The sequence below is a fragment of the Sarcophilus harrisii genome, chromosome 3 (assembly GCF_902635505.1).
Source record: "Sarcophilus harrisii chromosome 3, mSarHar1.11, whole genome shotgun sequence".
In the NCBI taxonomy this organism is placed as follows: domain Eukaryota; kingdom Metazoa; phylum Chordata; class Mammalia; order Dasyuromorphia; family Dasyuridae; genus Sarcophilus; species Sarcophilus harrisii.
The window spans coordinates 573,915,031-573,937,740 of record NC_045428.1 but is presented as its reverse complement, the minus strand read 5'-3'; the positions used below and the strand labels follow the sequence as shown (position 1 = coordinate 573,937,740).

The 22,710-nt window shown below is 40.2% G+C and overlaps 1 protein-coding gene across 3 annotated transcripts; it reads right to left on the bottom strand.

Annotated features, from left to right (window-relative positions):
* Nucleotides 1-1,947: 1,947 nt before the first annotated feature.
* Nucleotides 1,948-22,707, bottom strand: LZIC (leucine zipper and CTNNBIP1 domain containing). Of its 3 annotated transcripts, none has more exons than XM_031962898.1 (8): nucleotides 22,609-22,691; nucleotides 13,543-13,677; nucleotides 9,075-9,210; nucleotides 8,677-8,775; nucleotides 7,113-7,208; nucleotides 6,273-6,354; nucleotides 5,651-5,745; nucleotides 1,948-5,232 (listed from the first exon to the last, which is right to left on the bottom strand). In XM_031962898.1, the coding sequence occupies exons 2-7, from the start codon at nucleotides 13,641-13,643 to the stop codon at nucleotides 5,687-5,689; spliced, it is 573 nt and encodes a 190-aa protein (XP_031818758.1). In that variant the 5' UTR covers nucleotides 13,644-13,677; nucleotides 22,609-22,691; the 3' UTR covers nucleotides 1,948-5,232; nucleotides 5,651-5,686. The 3 variants fall into 3 exon arrangements, with proteins under 3 accessions (XP_031818758.1, XP_031818759.1, XP_031818760.1); XM_031962899.1 differs by having other exon boundaries at nucleotides 1,948-4,819; XM_031962900.1 differs by having other exon boundaries at nucleotides 1,948-5,745; nucleotides 22,609-22,707.
* Between the last annotated feature and the right edge of the window lie 3 nt (nucleotides 22,708-22,710).

Below are 22,710 nucleotides of genomic sequence, written 5' to 3'. Positions count from 1 at the left end.
CATTTGATCCTTACAACTCCATGAGGTAGTTGCTATCATTATTCCAGTTTTATAGAAAGGAAGCATAGGCAGAGACAGTGTAACTTGTCCAGGAAGTGTCTTTGCCAGGACTTGAACTCGGGCCTTCTCACTATCTAGATCTAGCATTCTATCTGCTGTGTCACCTAACTTACTCTCATTCCCAAAATACCTTTGGCTACTGATAGAGGTTTGAGTAGCTTCAGCAGTAATGGTTTTTTGCCAGTTACTGCAAATTCTGTCATAGCCACAGATCCCTTCTTTAATATGAGGTCTATTTATATACTCAATCCCATCATTGTTCTCTGGCTTTTGCCATTTTGTGTTATTTTTCAGTAGTGTCCAACTCTTCATGACCCCATTTGGGGTTTTCTTGTCAGAGACACTGGAGTGGTTGGCTATTTCCTTCTCTGATTTTACAGATGAGGAAACTGAGGTAAACAGGATCACACAGCTACAACAGGGCAGAGTTGAACTCAGGGAGGTAAGTCTTCCTTACTTCAAGCCAGACACCACCAAGCTGCCTAGTGCTCCTAAAGCTGGCAAAGAGAGTGTTATGAGGTCAGAAATTACCTCATGGGGAGCAGTTATACCATGGAGTCAGTCAGACTCCCAGAGCAGGCCCTGGCACATCAGGCAGGGCACACTCAGGTTCGTCATTCCCTTCTGCCTTACCTCCCCCACTACTCAACAATGAACATATGGAAAGCTGTTTGAAACCTCATTTTTCTCTTGGGGAATGGATGGTAACAATGGTCTTTGCCCGTGGTTGCTATAAATGATGCCAGTAGGTCCCCGTTTATATAGAGTGAAAGCTGAAGAGGAAAGAATCCAGGAGTCTGTGGTAAACAGCTATTTCCTTTTTTAAAGTATTTTATTTTTTTCCAAATACATGTAAAGATCGTTTCCAACATTTATTTTTGTAAAACTTTCTATTCCAAATTTTTTTCCCTTCTTCCCTTACCTCTCCCCTCTCCAATTCAGTAAGTAATCTGCTATAGGTTAAATATGTGCAATCCTTTTAAAGATATTTCCATGTTTGTCATATTGTGCAAGAAAAATCAGATCAAAACGGAAAAAAACACAAGAAAGGAAAAAAACCCAAGCAAATAAACAATAAAAATGTGAAAATACTATGCTTCAATCTATATTCAGTTTCCATAGTTCTCTCTCTGGATGAGGATGGCACTTTCCATTGCAAGTCTATTGGAATTGCCTTGAATCATCACATTAGAAGAGCCAAGTCCATCACAGTTGATCATCACAATGTTCTGTAACTGTATACAATGTTCTCCTGCTTCTGCTCACTTCACTCAGAGTCAGTTTATGAAAGTCTTTCCAGGCTTTTCAGAAATCAGCCTTAAGCAGCTAATTCCTAACCATGGTATATTCCTGCTCAGGGACAAATTGCTTAAATTATTGGAAATGTGTGGAAGTCAGGGCCTACCAGGCCCAGACTAAGAAAAGCTGGGATGGATCCCCGCAAAGGATCATTGTTTTTTCCCTGAGTCTAAAAGATAAATCGCTTCGCTGAATTAGTCCAAGTTTATAGATGACATCATTAGACATAAGGGAGAACTATGGAAAGCTTGGTGAACACTGAGATGCTCTGGAGGAAGATCCATTCGGCATTTAAGGTTTTTCCTTTTTTTTAGCTAGAACAACAAATTTTCTAAGACTACTGCCAAAGCCAAGAGCAGAATAGAAGCAGTTACTTGGATCAGGTCACATACCTGCTTTCATCTGAATTACTTGGATCTTGTAATTAGCTCAATTTTCAATTTGGCAATCCCCTGGCTTCTAAGTGGCAAGCTAGCTAGAGGGAGCAAATATCAATTTTTCATATAAGCTAAAAGTCTCTCTCTTAGACTAGGATCATTTTTTTAAGAATTTGAAATTGAAAAACAAATTTTTCCCTTCTCATCATTCTCTACCCCTAATTTTTTTTTTTTTAAACCAGAGTTTTATATATTATTCCTCAGTGGACACAATACCTGACAAGCACAAATATAACACTATAAAATTTGGCAATTCCTTGCCAGATATTATCTCATTTAAGCCTCCCAACAGCTATGATATTATTCCTGTTTTACAGAGGAATAAAACAGGTTCATAGGTGACCTGCCCCAAGTTACACTGTGAATTCAAACATCAAAAACAGAATTTGAACACAGACTTTCCTGAATTCAAGGCCAGCATCTCTATCATGGCAAACTGCCTCTCCCACAGAAGCTCCTTGAGAGAAGGGATTATTTACATTTTTTCTTGTTTGCCTCTTCAATGCCCAACCATGGCACCTTATAAACAGCAGATATTTAATAAATGCTGGTTGGTTAAGAAATAGTTGGAGAAACAAACCATTTAAGATGTACTTGACTGTTGTCATTGAAATCATGACTTGTGGTGAAGCTTCTGCACTCCCAAGGGCTTCTGAGGGAGGCCTCCAAATTTGGGGTTGTATGTGCCCGTTAAGTCTCACAAGGCTTATCGGAAGCTACAGGAGGCACCAGATCTCCTTCTAATTCCTCATTCAGTTGGCTGGAGACCCTCCTCTCCTCTCTCCAGTTTTTTGGCCTGCCATTTTTACTTTCAAAGGAAAACAGCTGTCTGATAAAAGAAGGGATCAGAAAAAACCAATAGAGGGTGAGGAAGTTGGGTTGGACAAGCTTACAGTTTTCCACCCTCCCCTGGGTCAGCAGCCCCTATATTCTTTTCGGGGATGCATTTCTCCTCAGGTCCCTCATGTTGATAGCCCTTTAAAGAGTGCACTTACTCGATTTTCTGTGAGTTTGAGTGGGACAAATTTCTTACTGTTGATGAAATAAGGCAGGTCTCATTTTAGGAACTGTTAGGACAACTGCGATTTTTTAAAAAGTTTATTTCCAAATCAAGAGAAATGTGAAATCCTAGTTGTTGAGTTATTTATTTTTCTTCAATGCCTCAAGACCTCCTGTTTCCAGGGCCCCAGAGACTGGAAGCAATTATGTTGTACAGCTTGGTCTGGGAGGTCTGTGGGAATACTGATAGTTTACATTTACATATTAATGCTGGAAAATGAGAATTCTTAGGCTTTAATAATAATAACAATAATAATGGGAGTAACAAGGAGGTTTTGCTGATATTTCAGGCAGAATGACTGGGGGGTTTGGAATTTTCTCTATAATAATTTCAGATCCAGCATCAGGCACCTTATGATCCTCTTTCAGAGCTGGGGCTGCTCAGTATTTTGTCTCAGGGTGAATGACTTCCCTGGTGGCATATCCTCAGCTAAAGGGTCTAACAATAACAGCAAGAAACCTGAATTTTGGTGGGCTCGTTCCCCACCCTCTGACCCTGTTCTCATCATGACCTCTGCCTCTACTGCCCAAATGTTTCCCTGGCTCTGCTTACCTCTCTAGGACAAAACCTTTTTATGTCATGTTGTTTAAAAAAAAATGGTAAAACACAAAAGGCCGAGATTTGTTCATCTTAAAGTTTTTTGGATTTGGTTTAAAATCCAGCTCATTTGGGAAATAATATGGGCAAGCCTTCCTTCAGCTGAGATACCTAGAAGTGCACCACTGAGGGTCCTGATTCAATGTTGGAGGCCACGTCCAAGCTCTAGGCACACTTAAGACTTTCAAAGGGAGTTGGTTGTTTTTTTTAAACAAGAAATCTGACCTCCCCTTCCCCAGAAATGACTGAGACATACCCATGGATAGACACATACAAGCAAGCAGAAAATTGCCTAAGTTTGAAAATTAATTTAATGACTGATTTGCATAGGACATTTACTTTTCAAGGTCTCTCCTTTAATGAATACCAGATCCTCAGCAGAGCCCATGGCACAGAACCATTAAGTAATATACTATCTCTGAAACAATTTCCTGGGCAAATATTGGGGAGCACTCATCCCCAAAGGATAGAAACATTAAGCAACATACCATCTCTCAATTTTCTACTATATTCCACACTGGGCAGACGTTGAGGAGTGCTCACCACCAATTTTGCGTAGGAAGTCTGCCAGTGGTAAAGATCTCACCTCATGTAAGAGGTAGGCAGGGCAGGCCTTGGGGCCTATTGCTCCTTTGGACATCACAAACTTGGCCACTTCAATCAGCTGTCTAACCAAGGTCATTTGAAAGGAAAATCAACTTCAAATTACATGTATTAAAACCTGAGATCAAAATAATTAAAGCCAAGTTATGTCTTAGAAGGTCATGACTTGGTTTGAAAATAAAACAAAACAAAAAACCCAAGAGGGTTGGACAGAATCTGTTCTTCATTTTCTTGCAAGAGTAACAGCTAAAAAAGCAGCCTGTTGAGGAAGACCCTGGAAGGGAAAGAACAAAAGCAGGAGATGGTGAAGAGGAGGTGCTTCTGCACACTAGCCACAAGTCCATCAGGGTTGGGGAGTGGGGTGTCTGTGTGGGCAAGTGGGGCTGGAAGCCACAAACCAGGAGCCCCAAAAAGCAGTGATTTGTACTACTGGTTCTGAAGAAGGCATAACTTCTCCTATCCATCAACAAAAGAGGACATAAGAAGCTTCACAGACAGTTGGTATTTTGTATGATGTGCAAAGAAAACGAAGTAGGGGAAACACAGAGTTGAGAATGGCACCAGACAAGGGGACGAGAAAGGTGAGCACATGTGCACACACCTCAACACCAACACGGCCAGATGGGCTTGGCATGTTGTGGCCTAGGGCTCAGGCTGGTCCTGGAAAACCAAGGAAGGAGGGGCAGCTCCCAGTTGACTGGCGCAGGGTTACAGCCACAGGTCACCGAGGGCAGTCCTTGCGATGCCATTGCCTATTGATTCCCTGGTGAGACAATGCAGGAGGTTCTCGGTGACTCCAGGAGGCTCCCACCAACAGAGCCCCCATTGTTCCCTGCTCAAAATTCAGAACTACAATGGCTTCCATTCATATGGAGAGCACACAGGCTGCTGGGATGCTCTGTTCTTTGCTGGGAGAGTTTTCAAAAAAACCAGGCTTCCAAAACTTTCTTTAAATTGTATAGAGTAAAACTCTATAACTATAGATATCACTTCCAGAGGGCACTGAAGGCAGAATGGTGTAGTAGGAAGAGATAAGCTGAGAGTCTGGAGATCTGGATTCTAATCATGATTGCCACTAACTTTGAATAAATCATTTCTCTCCTTTAGCTCTCCATTTTCTTCCTCTGGAATAGGAAGAGTTGGCAAGCTCGCTGAGGTCCCTTGAGCCAGGAAGCCCTAAGGATATGGAAAGAGCAGTAAGCCAATACAGCATGGAGAGGGGACAACTGGAAGAGGGAAGCAAGCTACTGTTACTGGGAGTCTCCATTCACCGTCAGCCTAAGCCAACAAGGAACCCAAGCAGAGATGTACAGAGAAATTCAGAGTAATGGCGAACACGCGCCTTCCTTCCTCATCTCTGCTTCCTTCCACAGACCCTTCTAGCATAAGGTGTGTGTGTGTTTTTTAATGAGACTGACCATCTATCCACCCGTCCATGTGGCCTTTGTCCCCCAGGCCCACAAACAGTGAAGCACAGGGGCCACAGGGTGCCCATTACATTTTTCCCATGACAGTAATGTGGTTCCAGGTTCTCTTAGAGTTCTCAGAGATGACTTTAGATCCGCAGTAGAAAACAGAAATGTGCCATATGTACCGTGACCAATGCCCAGGGATTCTACATGGCTCCTCCTCATTTTTTGTTTTTTTCTACTTCAAAACTTGCCAAAGCAAGGACTTTGTCCCCAGAACCTAAGGAAGGAAGAAGGTAGATAATTAACAATTCAGGGCCTTCTTAAAGAATGTGCAGCTTGAGATCTATTATATCAACATGGCACCAGGAGATAGAATCGGTCTGCTTCAGGACAGTGCCTTCCTACTCCTCTCACTGACCCTAAACCCATCCCTCTAGTCACAAATGATACAACTATGACAAGAGAACAATCCTCATTGTTATAAATGCAAGAAAACAGTCTTCTCAGTATCTAGACATGGGGCACAGAATGAGGAAAACAGAATTAAATCCTCTGGACACTTTACTTTCATAGTGACCTGCTCATGAATGCTGAGGATATGTGGTGATACAAAGATCTAGTTTCCAAAAGGAGAACAGCAGCATCTGCAGTGAGGCTCTGAGAGTGAAGAGAAATGAGAGCAATTTGGAAAAGACAACAATTGAGGTTTGTCGCTGCCCTGGGGGAAAGGGACTCTGGTCTGCCTCACTGTACCTAGAGAGAGAAGTGGTCCACCCTGGAGTCTGGACAGAGGTAGGGACTCACCAAGATCAGTAGAGACTTTCTCAAACTGGCTGAGGGCGGCACCTGCATTGGTGGACAGGAAGGCCTCATCGTCGGCAGTCAGCTAACCCCAAAAGGGAAAAAACAGCCTGTGAGAGGTGGGTAAGATAATCCCAAGTTTCTAAGAGGGATATGTGGGTATGGCTCTGTTTTGGTTCAATGTGACAGATCCTCGGGAGGCTTCTCCCAAGGGAACAGCATGGAGCTGAGTTCAATGACTTTGGTGCCTGAATCCAGACTTAGCACTGTGCTTACTATTCTATGTCTATGAAATAAGCCAGACAGCAGAGAATAACTGCACCATGTTGTATTGAAAATAGACGGTGGCCACAGGGAGAGACTAGGAAACTGACATTCATCTAGGCCCTCACTTAAGGCTGCTCAGATCTCTGCACTCCCAGCATCTTCATTAGTCTTTTTAATAATAACTCCAGGAGGTAAGAGTTTGGGTATTATGGTCCCTGTGACAGAGCTCAGAGAGCTGAGGTTGAGCTCTCCCAACCTCTAAGGGCCTAAGGCCAGACTCCACTCCAAGTCTTTCCTGACTCAGGCTCACTTCTTAGCAAGGAACTGAGGGAGGGAATCATTCACTCAGAATGTTCTCATAGAATTTAGAGCCCTTTCCTCCCTTCCTATTCCCCGCCCCCCATCTATAGCTATATATTTTTAGAGTAATGATTATGGTGGATAGCTATTCCTTAACCATCTATTCCATAGAAGTAACATCATACAAAGGAAAACTCTGACCCAAATCTAGTCCTGTGGGACAAAGAGCTGACATTTCCCTTCGGCTCAAAGCACTGAACCCTGGTGCAGTGCTACCTTTTCTCCAAGTTTCCGCAGGGCAGTCAGGATCTCTAGCTTCTGTTGGGTGTACACATCTCTTTCCAGTTTTCCAACCATTAGGTCTCTGTCCATCTAAAAGAAATAAACACAAGGAGAAAATCCTTAAGCAGCTTCTTTAAAAACATATAAAAAACACATTTAGAGCACAAAAGCCAAGTTTCAAGTTTGTATATTAAAAAAAGCTGTGGATGAGATGCAAATTAAGATGAACTACTCCTGGGCCAGGGTCTGCACATGGTAGTGACTGATAAAGGATCCTCCCTGTCAGTCTCCATGAGAGATGCCAAGTTTCTACAGAGTAGAGAATTGACAGACAAATAGTCTGGAGGGGAGGATGACAACCATCCACTGAATACTTGTTTCATTTGGCTGAAGTGTGCTCTCCAGGCCTGAAAAAGGCAATTTGGAACCTGATCTCTTGGAACTTATTTCAAACTAATCTAATGACTGAATTTTCCCCAGGTGCCAAAAACTTAACTGGCTTTAGCACTTCAGCTATATTGAAGTCTATAAAACAAAAGGAAAACTTCTTGGGGTGTCATTAATTGTACTTGTAAAGTTCTTTGAGATTCTTGGACAAGAGATATTGTGGAAGTATAAAGTAACACTGCTAGTGCTTCACCACTGAAATTTCAATAGGGGCTCGATGAGTGAAATACTTGTGAACTCTAACCTTAGGAGTAGATTAGAGATAGAAGCTATCTTATTATATCTGAGCTATGCTGGGTGAGCATCTAGGGTTTCTTTTCTTTTTGTGGGGTATGGAACATTATTTTTATTTCTTTGAGGCAATTGAAGTTAAGTGACTTGCACAGGATCATATAGTAAGTGTCCGAGACCAAATTTGAATTGAGATCCTCCTAATTCCAGGGCTGGTGCTCTATCCAGTATACCACTTAGCTGCCCCAAGGGATATTATTTTGAGAGTGAATTTTTTGAAAATTTGTTGATTAAGTTTTGTGCTTACATCACCTTTATTTTCAAACCTTTCCCACCTATTCCACCTCTTCCCTTTTCAGATTTTCTTTTCAACAGTTACTACTCAACAAAGTTAATTACTGGATGGTTTGGGGGAAGATGAAACATCATAAGATAAAGGGCTTAATGTGAGGCAAGTCTTGTATTAGACTGCTAAGGGAAAGAGAAAGTTTGGCTAAGATATGGTCTCAGTTCTCATAGAACTTGAGAGCTTAGTAAAGAGATAAGACAATAAAAGATAGATAACTCTATCATCAACAGCTCTTAACATAGAGATTGAAATAGCCTCAATACATAAAATCAGATGATTAAGGGCATTAGAGTTAGCAAACAAAGGAAGGAGTAGTTAATGATTGGGGAAAATGAGGGTTAGGTTTTTTTGGAGGAGACGGTATCTGAGGAAGGCATTGGAAAAGCAATAGGGGGAACATGGTACTAGAAAAGAATTGGTGTCAGCTCTAGAGACCTGCTTCTACAGCTCAGAACATTAAACTAGAGAAAACGTGGGAGCTGGAGTAGAAATGAAAAAACAATGATTATACCAATAAAGAACAAACTTTACCTCTGCTAATCTTGTCCGCAGTTGCCCAGGTTGTTTCTTTGCAAACAATCTGATAACTTCTGGTGTTTTAAAGGCCTGGCTGATGGCTGCTTGAATGGCCTGGAACCACAAAGAGGCAAAAAGTCATGACAACATCTACCTTAGAAATGCCTCAGAGACTACAAGAGCCTAGCAACTCTTGGTTGTAAGGGGGGTTGTCTTTCCTAAGGATCTTCTGCTGATTTACTAGATATTACAGAGCTCTTCTGTCAGAGACAGGATGGAAACTTTTGGAAATACAGGATATCTTGCTTGTACACAGAAAGAAACCAGTTGTTTTATACCAGAATTTGTACCAATAAAACCCCATATACACAATTTCATTTCAAAACATATTTCCAAACACTGAGAGAACTTACCAGTTGCATCCCACTAAGTTCATCTACCAAAGTCATGTTTCCAGACATAATTTTCTTCAACGAATCATTGAATTCACCCAGCTGTTCCAAAGTTTCTTTTTTGGTTTCTTCATATTCATCTGCTTCAAGCTCTTCTCTGAAAGAGACATAATGAAGCACATCAACTTGAAGGATGACCTGGAGTAATTATTCATTTAAGCATTTTTAGCAGATGAGGAGACAACTTAGTACCAAAGAGAGTCTGTTTCTGCTGGCTGGGGTGGGGGGGCTTGGGACATTCAGTTTCCTTCTCTGAACATCAATTTCCAATATGAAAAAAGGATCACAGATTAGAAAGCATAGGAATAAGTGGAGTCTTTCTTAAAAATAATACTTAGTAACTACCTAAAAACAAGAGCAAACATTATCTGCAATGTGGTTAAGCTAGGAGCTTTTCTGATAAGCAAGAATGTCCATTATCAATATTATTCAATATTGTATTAGAAATGCCAGATATAGCAATGAGATAAGAAAAAGAAATTGAAGAATTAAGAATAGGCAATGAGGCACAAAATTATTACTCTCCAGATGATATGATGATATACTTAAAGAACCCTAAAGAGTCAACTGAAAAACTAATTGGAACAATTAACAACTTTGACAAAGTTGCAAGATATAAAATTAATCTACATAAATATATAATACCAACTAAATCCAGCAAGAAGAAGCATAAAATATTATCTGAATAAATAACAATAATAATAATCTTTTGATAATTTGAGATAATTTGATAATAGATAATTTGAGATAATAATAATAAAAGATAATAATAATAATAATAATAGAGGCTAATAATAATAAAAGATAATTTGAGATAATTTGAGAATCTGAAACTCAAAGTAAAAGAAATTTAATGTTGTTGTTGTTGTTGTTGTTGTTTTTAAAGAAAAAGGGACCACAGTTTTAGAATTGGAAGGTCACCTAATCTTTCATAGATAAGGAATGGGACCAAGGATAGATAGGGGATAAGTGGCAGAATCAAGTTCTGAACTGAGGTTTTGTGGCTCCAAATCTATCTATTTCTACAGGGTTGCTGTGAAGATAATTCCTGTGAAGATAATACATGTGAAAATGCTTTCTAAGTACTGTGCAAATGGAAGTTTTTATTATTAGTATAAGAATCTCGAATAACCAGGGACTGGCTCTGACATGATTACTTGTATAACTTATCTTTCAATTCAGATACTGTGTGGCAAGAAGTGATGAAAGGAAGGTTTTCAGAGAAAGCTGGGATGACTTATATGAATTAATGTAGGGTGGAACGAGCAGAATCAAGAATACATTTTATATGATAACAGCAATATTATAGAGATAATCAGCTCTGACAGATTCAGCAACTCTGGTCATAGTAATGACTGACCACAATTACAGATGCACATGTTGCCCACTTCTTAACAGAGAATGGATGGGTTCAGAGGGCAAATCAAGAAATATGTTTTTGGACATGGCCTTTTTTTTTCCTTTTTAATTTTCCCCAGTTACATATAAAACAATTTTTACATTTATTTTTTATAACTTTGAGTTCTAGATTTCCTTCCTTCCTTCCTTCCTACCCCCACCTTCCATTAAGGTGGCACATGTGAAGCTATGCAAAATATCTCTATAGAAGTCATGTTGTGAAAAGAGATCCTCTCACCCCCAATATAGGCCCTCAAGAAAAATAAACTTTAAAAAAAAAAAAAAAAAAAAAAAAAAGAGTATGTTTCAATCTGTATCCAGACACAATTAGTTCTTTCTCTGGGTATAGACAGCATTTTTCATCATAAGTCCTTCAGAGTTGTCGTGTACAGCTGATCATTCCACAACTTTGCTATTACTTTGTGCACAGTACATTTCACTTAGCTTGGAGGACTTTCCAGGTTTTTCTGAGGACATCCTATTCATCATTCCATAGAACATACCATTTAATTCAATCATTCCCCAATTGATGGGTATGCCCTCAATTTTCAATCTTTGCCTTGAGAAGAGAACTGCTATAAATATTTTTATACATAAAGGTCCTTTTCCTTCTTTTTTTAAAATCATTTTTGGGATTCATGCTTAATAGGGGTATTAATAGGTCAAAGGATATGCATTATTTTATAGCCCTTTGCAGACAGTTTATATCTTTGATTGGGGAATGGCTTTTTTTTTTTTTTTTTAAATAAATTTGAATCAGTTCCCTATACATCTCAAAAATGAAGTCTTCATCAGAGAAACTTGCTTCAAAATTCTTTTCCCAATTACTATTGCTAATTGTATTTCCCCTGTTTATTCTATTCTCTCTCTCCTTTCACTCTCATGTGTTTTGCTACTGACCAACCTCTCTTCCCCTAGTATGCCCTCTCTTCTATCACCCTCCCCACTTCCTGAATCCCTTTCTCCTCCTATTTTTCTGCAGGGTAAAATTTCTCTACCCCTACTGAGAGTATATGTTATTTCTTCTTTGAGTCAATTCTGATGAAAGTAAGGTTTATTCACTTTCCCTCCTTTTCCTCCACTATAAATACTTTTTCTTGCTTCTTTTATGACAGATAATTTATGCCATTCTACCTCTCCCTTTCCCATTCTCTTAGGACGTTCCTCTCTCACTCCTTAATTTTTTATTTTTAGATATTATCCCTTATTATTCAACTCACACCTGTGACTTGACTATATATACTCTAATTGCTATAATAATGAGAAAGTTCTTTTGACTTACAAGTACCATCCTCCCATGTAGGAATATAAACAGATAAACCTTATTAAATTCCTTATGATTTCCCTTTCCTGATTACCTCCTTATGTTTCTCCAGAGTACTGTATATGAAAATCAAGTTTTCTATTCAGCCCTGGTCTTTTCATCATAAATGCTTGAAAGTGCTTTATTTCACTGAATAACATGGCCTGTTTTGCTTGATTCTGCATGTCTGAAACATCCTCCCCCTCCCCCCCAGCTTTCTCAATTGGGAGGAGAGAATGAGGGTCTAAAAATAAAATAAAATTTAATCTTAAAAAAAGATTGCTCAACTCAGCAACAATTTTTAAAGTACCCACTGAATGTGTTGGGCCAGAGGGAACTAGAACATGCAGATAAAAAGCAGTCATTGCTGTAATGTTGATGACCATCTAGGAGAAAGACATGACACACATGCAGGTAACTAGAACACAATGTAGCAGCAAGGGAGAAAGTGTCCTCATGAGAGACCTCAGGGAAAGGTTAGAGCCACAGAAGAGCACAGAAAAAGCACACAAAAGCTTCCTGAAGGAGCTGGTGTTGAAAGTTGGCTTGTAGGAAGTGTAGAACTTCAGAAAGATGGAGAAAGGAAGTATTGTAAGCCTAGAGAAAAGCAGGAAAAGAACGAAGCAGAGACAATATTAAGCTTTAAAGGGAAACACAATTTCTGGGAGTTGGAAATGAGGAGGCATAGCTTGGAAGAGAATGCATAGAAGCAGCAGGTAAATGCTCAGCATTTAGAGAACAGTTATTGGTCAATGTAGCTAGAATGTAGAGTGTTATGAAATAAGGCTGGAAAGTTTGTTGGGAGCCAGACTGTGGAAAGCCTTCAATGCCATGTGAAGGAGCTTATAGTGGATCCTCTGGGCAATAGGGAGACGTTGAACATTTGTGAGCAGTATGTGAAAATTGGATTGCCCAGAGATAGTGGAAGTAGAGAAACCAATGAGAAGGCTACTGTGGTATTTCAGGTAAGAAATAAGAAGGGTCTGAACTAAAAGGATAGGTCTATAGAAGAAGAGAAATGGATGTAAGAGATATTGTGGGAGCAGAATCAGTAAGAATCAGCAAATGATTAGATGGGGTTGGGGGAAGGGAAAGGAAAGAATCAAGGATGATTCCAGTATTATCTATCTGAGTGACTGGAAGGATCCTCAAAAGGGACAGGGAAGTTAGAGGAGGGCGAGTTTAAGGGTGAAAAAGACTTTTCTTCTGGCACTACTGAGATGAGATTTTTACAGGATATCTAGGAGAAAACACACCCAGAAGCACCTCATTTTATCTGGGAAACAGAGTTCAGGAATGAGATTAGGAGTGGCTCTTTGGAGAAGTGATGATTCAAAGCACAAGAATAATGAGATGACAAAGATTATCTATAACTCATGTAGATTTCTGAATGGTATCAATATTGAAGGGGGAACTTTTCTAACACAGGGATAAACATCTGAGATCTCTTCACTCTGGACATTCACTTCATTCCTCCACTTCTCATACCCCTGTGCCTCTTCTTATTCTTCCCCAAGAAAAATTTCTGATTCTTCCCGGAGCCTCCGTTATAAGGAAGATACCTGAGCCAGTTAAGTTTTCTTTCTTGATTTTCTGGACTTCTACTATACCCCTGCTCAGGTACCAAATTTTGTCTTCAAGTAGCTTACATTCCAGTTTGGGGAGCTAAGACTCCTCTCTCCCCCCCTCCCCCACCATTGCAATAATGCAAAATCTTGTTAATACTACCTGCATTCTTCCAGATCTTGTAACTGTTGCATTAGTCTGTCCAACTGTTCTTCTAAGTTCTGTTTTAATTTACTTGTTTCTGTCTTTCCTCTAGAAGCCATTTTAGCTTTTTCATAGAAAGATGGATAAATGTATCTAAAAAATGAGAACAAAGTCGATTAGAGCAATCTTACATATGAATTAAATTTAAAATTAGCTGTTGTTCTTCACAGGAAATAAAGTTTTAATAAATTAGTCAATCAAGGAAGAACATAAGTTGGGATGTTAAGGGTTGAATTCCAGAAACAAAAATAAACCCCATCTCTAGGAAAAAAAAATATTTGAGATATCAAGCTTATAAAATAATGAGATGTCATAAAAGTCAGTCTTTAAAATGAAATTGATAAACTGGCTTGACCAAGTTTATAAAAACTGAATTTATATATATTCAAAGTATTATTATATAAAACAAGGTTCATAAAATACCAATTCATAAACAATTTATTGAAGAACTTTATATTTTCTGGTCACAAAGACAGGGATCTGGAATGGGTCCTTCTAGTCCAAAGCATTCATTTTACATGTGGAGAATCTCAGAGATATGTTAAGCAACCTAACCAAAGTCATTGCGGAAATGACAGAGTTCAGCATAGTAATCTTTTGTGAGGTGGCTTAGCAATGGGAGTCAAGAGATCTGATTGAGGATTATTCTCAAGTTCCTAATTAAAAATCCATTTTTTCTACTTGAGCTTTTAAACATTAGAGCGATTAGCACTTGTACCAATATATAAGGACAACCTCAATCAAACCTATACAGAAGTGTTACAGCTACATATGGTACTTAATTTTCTATGTCTAGAAATGTATATTTTCTATTCCATTTATTCATATTAATAAATTACTGGATGAAAAGGAAAAATCTGCCAAATTTGAAATATAATGGATAAAAAGGAATAAAGAATCAATACTTGAATTTCCTGAATCAATTCCAGCAAAAACTTTCTTTGAAATCTCCTCAACAATTATTTACCAAATAATAGCTATTATTGAATTAAATGAAGTATTTGTTTTCAATTTAATATTTTCCCAATTGTATGTAAAGATAGTTCACAACATTCATTTTTGCATGATTTTGAGTTCCAAAGTTTTCTCTCTCCTCCCTTCTCAAGATAGCAAACAATTTGATATAGGCGATACATGTACCATCATGTTAAACATAGTTCCACATTAGTCATGTTGTGAAAGAAGAATAAGAACAAAAGGGAAAAGTCACGAGAAAGAAAAAACAACTCCATAGTTCTTCCAATATGGATTGCATTTTCTATCTCAAATCTTTTGGAACTCTCTTGGATCACTGTATTGTTAAGAGCTAAGTCCAACTGATGAAATATTTATGACCTGGACTGACTCAGAAGAAAGCAATTCAAGGGCACCCTCTAGCACTCAGTGAAAGCATTACAACTTTCATCAGAAGTCCAAGAAGGATTTCCTAAAGTAACCCACTGGGTTAGAGTATCACAAGTGCCTGAATCTCAGATCTCAGACCTTTGTCTGAGATCCCTTGTCTACAAGCTGGCTTAATTTGAAACTCAAGCTCTGAAAAATTCTTTAGGAGCTCTGGGGGACTGAGTTTCTTAACTGCCAGTCAGACTCCCTCTAGAGTCAACGAATGGAAGCTTTTCATTCAAAGACTAGTGGTTACTCTTGCAGGTTGTACTGAATCAAGCTGAAGTTGGGCTCTACAATCTCTAAGGGCTTCTCACACTGAGGATGGTAAAGAGTTAACTTGAGCATAAGGAATCTGGATAAAAAGCTGCTACCATTGAAATGGGCCTACTTCAGCACACAGAACACTGTACTAGGCAGCCACTGAAGGCTTTAGAAAGTATAGATGATCAAAGTCAGAATATGCAAAAAATCTTATTTTCTTTCACTCTAAATCCACCCCTCCTCTTGACTTCCTTATTCCCATTGTTGGGACTTCCAGTTACTGTGATTTGCAGCATGAGCTAAATCCACATTCTCTAAATCTAATCATTTGCCAGGACTTACAGATTCTTACAGACTGACCCAGACTTAATGGCAGTGACAGTGTTCAATAAATTGGAGTGATAAAACAAAGTTTTATGTATAGAGGATCATAAATGATCAGGAAAGGCTTCTGGAAGAAGGCAGCATTTAAACTGGCCTTGAAAAGATAGATCTTTGAGACAATTCCTGCTCCCAAGTGCTATTAAAATCTAAATTTATATCAAGAAGCCATAAACAGGGCAAATCAGGAAGGGCCTAAGGCACCGAAGGTAAAGAAATGAGAAGAGCACCTGTATCACAAGGTGAAAGCACAAAGAAAGGAGAGATGTTAGGTACCTACAATCAGCAGCAAAGTGACAAGTTTGGATGGAAGGTCAAGTGTCTGTAATCAGCTTGGAAAGATGGGGGGTGAGGGGGAAGCAGTAGGGAATCTGTAAAGATTTTAGAACCCAGGATGTGGGATGATCAGACCTGAATTTTAGGAATATCAATTTGGGAGGGTGGGGAAGGATGGATTACAGAGTAGAGAAATTGATTAATCCAGAGGCTACTGAACAGCTCAGGAGAAGAGTGATAAAGGGAAACCTTGTTGTGCTGAACTAAAGAAAAAGGGCCAAATGAAGGTGGAATCTGTAAGACCCAGCAACTTTCAGTTGCCAGGTCAACTGATTAGATCTGGGGAATTTGGATTCAGGGATAAAGCTTAGACTGCAAACCACAGTGACTGCAAGCCCTATGGTCCCAACAATGGAAATAAGTTATGCAGAGAGGTGGGTTTAGGGGAAAGAAAATACTATGTTTTGGACATTCTGACTATGAAAAATCAGGGATGGGAGGTGCAGATGAACAAATGCAATAGGCTGCTAGTGATGAAGAACTGGAGCTCAGGAGAGAGAAGGGAGCCAGAGGCACAGAGGTGGCAGCTGGCTTCACAGAGAAATCACTCAGCAAGCACACAGAAGAGGGTCCAGGACACCTAGCGAACAGCCACAGAGGGGGCAGGATTTCAAAGATTTAAAATAGGTTAGGAAAGGAGCCAGAGAACGCAAACAGAGCCACCACAAAAACCCAGAGAAAAATGTTCAGGAGTCAAAATCATTAGCTTCAAATGTCCCAGAGAAGTCGAGAAGGAAGAGGATTGAGAAAAGGTCATTGGGGAGAGAGAAAAGAGGGGATTTTTCTCCCTCCGCCCGGGATAACAAGCAATCCAATATACATTAAATGTGTGCAATTCTTCTAAACATATTTCTGTATTCATCATGCTGCATAAGAAAAATCAGATCAAAAGGGGGAAAAAGACAAGAAAGAAAAAAACAAACAAGCAAATGAACAATACCAGTAAGAAAAAAAAAAGCGAAAATACTATTTTCATAATCAGCCTCCATAGTTTTCTCTTTGGATGCAGATGGTTCTTCCATCACAAGTCTATTAGAATTGCCTTGAATCATCTCATTGCTGAAGAGCCACTTATATCACAGTTGTTCATCACAGAATCTTCTTGTTACTATGTACAATGTTCTCTTCCTTCCACTCAGTTCACTCAGCATCAGTTCATAAGTCTTTCTATGCTTTTTTTAAATAATCCTGCTCATTTCTTCTTATTTTTCCCCCTTTTAAAAAAATTATTTAAATTTATTTCTCTTTAGTTATGTGTGTGTGTTCTTTTATATATATATATATATTTCCTTATGAATCATGTTGGGAGAGAAAAATTAGAACAAAAGGTAAAAATCACAAGAGAAAAATAAAACAAAAGAAAAAACATGTATTGATTTATATTTAGTCTCCATAGTTCTCTCTCTAGATACAGATGGTGTTTTCCATCCAAAGTTTGTTGGGATTGTCTTGGATTGTTCGTCACTTCTTAAAGAACAATAATATTCCATTATTTTCATATGTCATAACTTATACAGTCACTCCCCAATTGATGGGCATTCACTCAATTTCTACTTCCTTGCCACCACAAAAAAACTGATACATTTTTGCACATGTGGGTCCTTTTCCCTTTTTTATGATCTCTTTGGGATATAGATCCAGTAGAGACATTGCTGGCTCAAGGGGTGTGCAATTTTATAGCCCTTTGGGCATAGGAACACAAAGTTTAATAAAAATGGATGCTGAAAACTGTTTTTATATGTATTTGGAAAAATAAAATACTATTAAAAAACCAAAATATTTGCCTAAATTTTATTCTTTATATAAAAATAAACAATATCAGTATCCAAGTTTGCTTTCTTCTTTAATAAATGGTAAAATTATAGACAAACCAAAGAACTGTTTTAAAAGAAATTTCTTTATGATTTATTATTAGTAAATGTTTGATTTATACGACTATTTTACATGCCTATCTACCCAGGGTCTTATGAAAATTTCTCAGGCAAAAAGAGGTCATGAGTAATAAAACTTTAAGAAATCTTGTCATACAGCTTTATGGGTATACAGAGACAAAAGGCTCAGGGAACTTCTGGAAAAATATCATGGAATACATCCAGATAGGTACAAAATAGCTGCAAGATAACTTTGAAGGAAAGCCACCGGGAACTGAGGGACATAAAAAAAGTCTCCAGCAAAAAGTGGCCCCTGATTTTAGACTTGAATAAAGCAATGTATTCTAAGAGGCAGAAGGGAAGAGGGAGAAAAAAACAAGCTGATGTCTAGGCATGGCGGGGATAGTTAGTGTGAAGGTCTGCAAAAAGGGCAATGGAATGCTCTGTGAGGCTGGATTGACCACAGAGTATGTAAAACATCTGGAATGATTGGAATGCCTTTAAATGCCAAAGGAGTTTATATTTGCTCCCAGAGGTCAAAGGGAGTCAAGGCTATCTATCAAGAAGGGAAGCAAAATGATCAAATCTGTGCTTCAGAAAAATATTCATTCTTATGCAATTTGGGATCCCTTTCAGGAGGTGATCAGTAGATTATTTCAATTTCTATTTTACCTCTGGTTCTAGAATATGAGGAAAATTTTCCTTGATAATTTCTTGAAAGATGATATCCAGGCTCTTTTTTTGACCATGACTTTCAGGTAGACCAATAATTTTTAAATTATCTCTTCTGGATCTATTTTCCAGTCAGTTGTTTTTCCAATGAGATATTTCACTTTTTTTTCTTTCTATTTTTTGGTTTTACTTTATAGTATCTTGATTTCTCATAAAGTCATTAGTTTCCATTTACTCAGTTCTATTTTTTAAGGAATTTTCTTCAGTGAGATTTTGTACCTACTTTTGTAATTGGAAATTGCTTTTTAAGGCATTCTTCTCCTCATTAGTATTTCCTTTTGCACCTCTCTCAATTCTTTCCCTAATTTTCTCTCTCTCTCTCTTACTTGATTTTCAAAGTGCCTTTTGATCACTTCTAATGAGGTCTAGATATGGGGTACCTAAATTAAATTAGGGTTTAATTGAGGTCTAGTGGCAGGTTTGGGGTACAGGCAGTCAACTAAAACTCCTGCAACCCTTTTGGATTCGGCGCAAGGATATGGAGTTAAATGAGATCTAGAAGCGGTGCAAAGGAATTTACAGGCCCGAAAAGCTAGATTGATAAAAGAGGTTTATTATGGGGTTTGGAAGTAAGGTTAAAGTCTAGTTAAGGAAATAGGTAACAATAAAGAGATAAGGAAACAGGATTTCAGTGGACAGAGATCTCTGGCGTGCCAGGCGTAAGACTGGCATGTTTGGAACTTCTGCAAAGAGAGGATTTTAGTTTGGCTCTTTTATAATGAGAGATTTAGCTAAAGGGGCCTGTGGGTGGAGTCCCAAGTTGGCTCAGATCCAGGTAGGGGCTGGGACAGGCCTGGATTTTCTATGGGAATTCAAAGGGACCAGGATTTGTGAATCACAGTCCTAGCTTCCTGGATTGATAATGCATCAATCAAGGGGTTGGGAACCAGAAAGAAAGGAATAAATCAATTCTTAAAGGGACTACACCCACATCACTTCCATGGCCTCAGCCCAAGTCTTAATTTTCTCGGAGGCTTTGGATGTAGAAGCTTCGACTTTGTTATCATCTTCTGAGTGTGGGTTTCATTCTCTCTGTCACCATAATAATTTCCAATGGTCAGAAACTTTTTTGTTTTCTGCTCATTTTCCTAGCCTATTACTCTGCTTTAACTTTATTAAAGTAGGACTCTGTTTCCAGGGTGGAAGATGTACTGTCCTAAGCTTCAGGGGCTTTGTGTAGCTATTTTCAGAAATCCTTCCAGGAATCTGACCACAAGCTCTCTTTTCTCCCCTGGAGCTATTAGGTATGTCCCCACCCCACTGCAGCTGTAAGATCTAGTGTGTTGGCCAGGGCTCTGATGAACTGGACTATGCTAGCATTGCACACCAGACTTCCATCCTGTTGTCACAGACCCTCTCCACTGACCTTCTGAGTCCTCCCTCGTGTCTCTGAGGGTAGAGGTCCAGACACCTCCAGTACTGCTGCTGATTCAGAAGGCCTGCTTCACTGACTCTGGGATCTGATCAGAGCTGGGGCCAGAGCCAGACCTGCACTGGGATTTTGTGCTGAGTTTCCATTCTGGTTCCACAGACTTTTTCTGCTGACCTTCCAGCTCCTGTTTGGTTTCTCTGAGATGAGAGGTCTGGAAGCCACCAGTACTGCTGCTAATTCAGAGGCTGGGCCTGGGTCTAAGTGCTGCATGCTGAACTCCTACATTTTCTGATGAGCTTCTAAGTTGCCTTTGGTGGGAAATTGCTTTTTTCGGGAGTTCTGATGCTCTAAAATTTGTTTAGTCATTATTTAAAGGAATTTGGAGCATTGGGGTATATGTGTGTGAGAGAGAGATTGGGCAAGTTCCTGCCTTTATTCCACCATCCTAGCTCTGCCTCCCAACCTTTCTTTTGCAATTTGTATGAAAGCAAGGCGTTATCTCAGAATTGGAGGGGGAGATCCTGAGGAGCTACATTACTGATGTCTGACAGGCTGAGGGAGGTCTCAAGAAAGGGGCAATTTAATGAAGAAGCTAGGTGTTGAGTAGAGTGGTGGCCCTGAAGTCAGGAGGACCGAGTTCAAATTCAACCTCACAGACTTGACACTTATTAGCTATGTGACCCTGAGCAAATCATTTAACTGCCTGGGTGAGGGAATGCAGTTCTTTCTCCAACTTACCCTGCCTTCCAACTTTCTTGTGATGGTCTATCCAAAGATAGTTTGCTATTTAGTTATGCAAATGTTTCCAGTAAACTGAATTTTGCCTCAATTAGACAAAGAGCTCACAACACCATTGTAGAGGGCTGAAACTATGGAATCAATGCACTGAGGTCAGGACTGCTGAGCACTTGAGGCTAATTACTGATTGGACAATACTCTATGGGCATATGATTGGAAAATGGTCCTTTCCACTATCCTGTGCTGGCTCAATGATTGGTGTATACAAAGGATTGTAGTAGGGACTAGGGGGAGGGGGAGGGGGGGAGTAAAGCTAGCCAGGGATACACTCTCAGTGGTGGATGAGAAAGGCGGTCAGGTTGATTCTGCTTCCATCCTGTTCAATCCCATGTCTGGGGACTGGGAATAAAGATTAAGGATTTTTGCTTATCCTGACTCTGGCTGATTCTAGAGTGTCCTGGGTGCTAGCGCGGTCATTTACACCATGAAGCTGCTGGGCATTTTCCTAATTAGGCACTCAGACTGTGACAACTCAGAAGTTTTCAAAAACAAACTGAAGTTAAATAGGAGAAAATCAAGTGGCCCTTAGAGATCCACTCTATTGATTTCTCAGCTTAAAACGAACTAATTGTTGCAAGAGTTCTGCCAGGAAGAGTGAGTTTGTGCTTTCCTCTCAAATGTTCCTACTATCTGCTTTGTACCCATCTCCATACTAGTCATGTCCTTCATTAAAATGCTCGTTCCTTAAAGGTAGGACCTATCTTTGCCAATGGGGCTAGACCCTCTGACTTCCACTACCAGGACAAGAGGACAAAGGAATAATAAAGGTGTGAGGTAAAACTGAACTAATTAATCAAAGGGAAGGTTCTAAAGAGAGGAAAGGGAGACCACAGCAAGAGTGTGAGAAAAACAGTTTAGAAAGAATGAGACACAGTACCAAACGCCAGGGGCCAACTACTCTGCAAACTCCTGGGGCTCCTCCCAGCTCTAAGACCCAGCTTTGACCTAGGGGTCTAAGGTCAGCAGGTGAGGAAGGGGCTGAGCCTCATCCCTCGCTTTAACAGCGCACCTCGGGCCTCCTCAGGACTGAGGTACAGCCTTTCTTCTGCCTTCGCTCACATGCCATAATATAACATGATAAACAGAACATAATAACAATAATACCTAACGTTTATTTGACTTACTCAGCGCCAGGCACAGGGTTTGCAAATATTATTTCTTTTGATCCTCACAACTGCCTTGGGAGGCAGGCGCTGTTATTCCTGCTTTAGAATTAGCAGTAACAGCTAACATTCACACAGCTCTTCTATGCCAGGACGACTGGGCAGGGCAGTGGATAGAACACCAGCCTTGGGGGCAGGAAGACCCAAGTTCAAATCCAGTCTCAAGGCACTGTGTGACCTTGAGCCAGTCACTTCACTCTGCCTCAGTTTCCTCTTCTGTAAAATGGACTGGAGAAGGAAATGGCAAACCCCTCAGGCATCTCTGCCACGAAGAGTCGGCCTTGACTACGTGCCCGGCGTTATTCGCGGAATTATCCTCAGTCGTTCCTCACCGCAACCCTGGGAGGTGGCTGCTGTTATTACCCCCATTTTACAGACGAGGAAACAGAGGCAGGCAGAGGTCAGAGGTCGCCCTGGCACTAAAGTAGGGGCGGGATTCGAGTCAAAAACAAGTATTGTGTAGGCCGGGTCGCAACTACAAGGGGGCATCCCTGACCTCGGGCGCTTACCTCCGCGGGGATGTCGAACACCACCCTATCCCTCCCCCGGGCCAGAAGACCAGGGAGGGGCGAGCAGGACAGCGGGGGAAGATGCCGGACGGGGGAAGGCGCGAAGGTAGGAGAAGGGGCCCTGCCTAAGTGAGGGGGCTGATGCTAGGCCAGGGGCCCTGAGGGGGTGGAGTACCCGGCACTCCGGCCCTTTAGCCCACCCCGGCCCCGCCTACCTGAAGCCTCTTGCGGGACGGCAAACCGAGCGGGCAGGTAGGCCTGGGCAAGGCTCCGCTTCTTCCGGCGCGTAGGCGATGACGCACTTCCGGCGGGGCAGC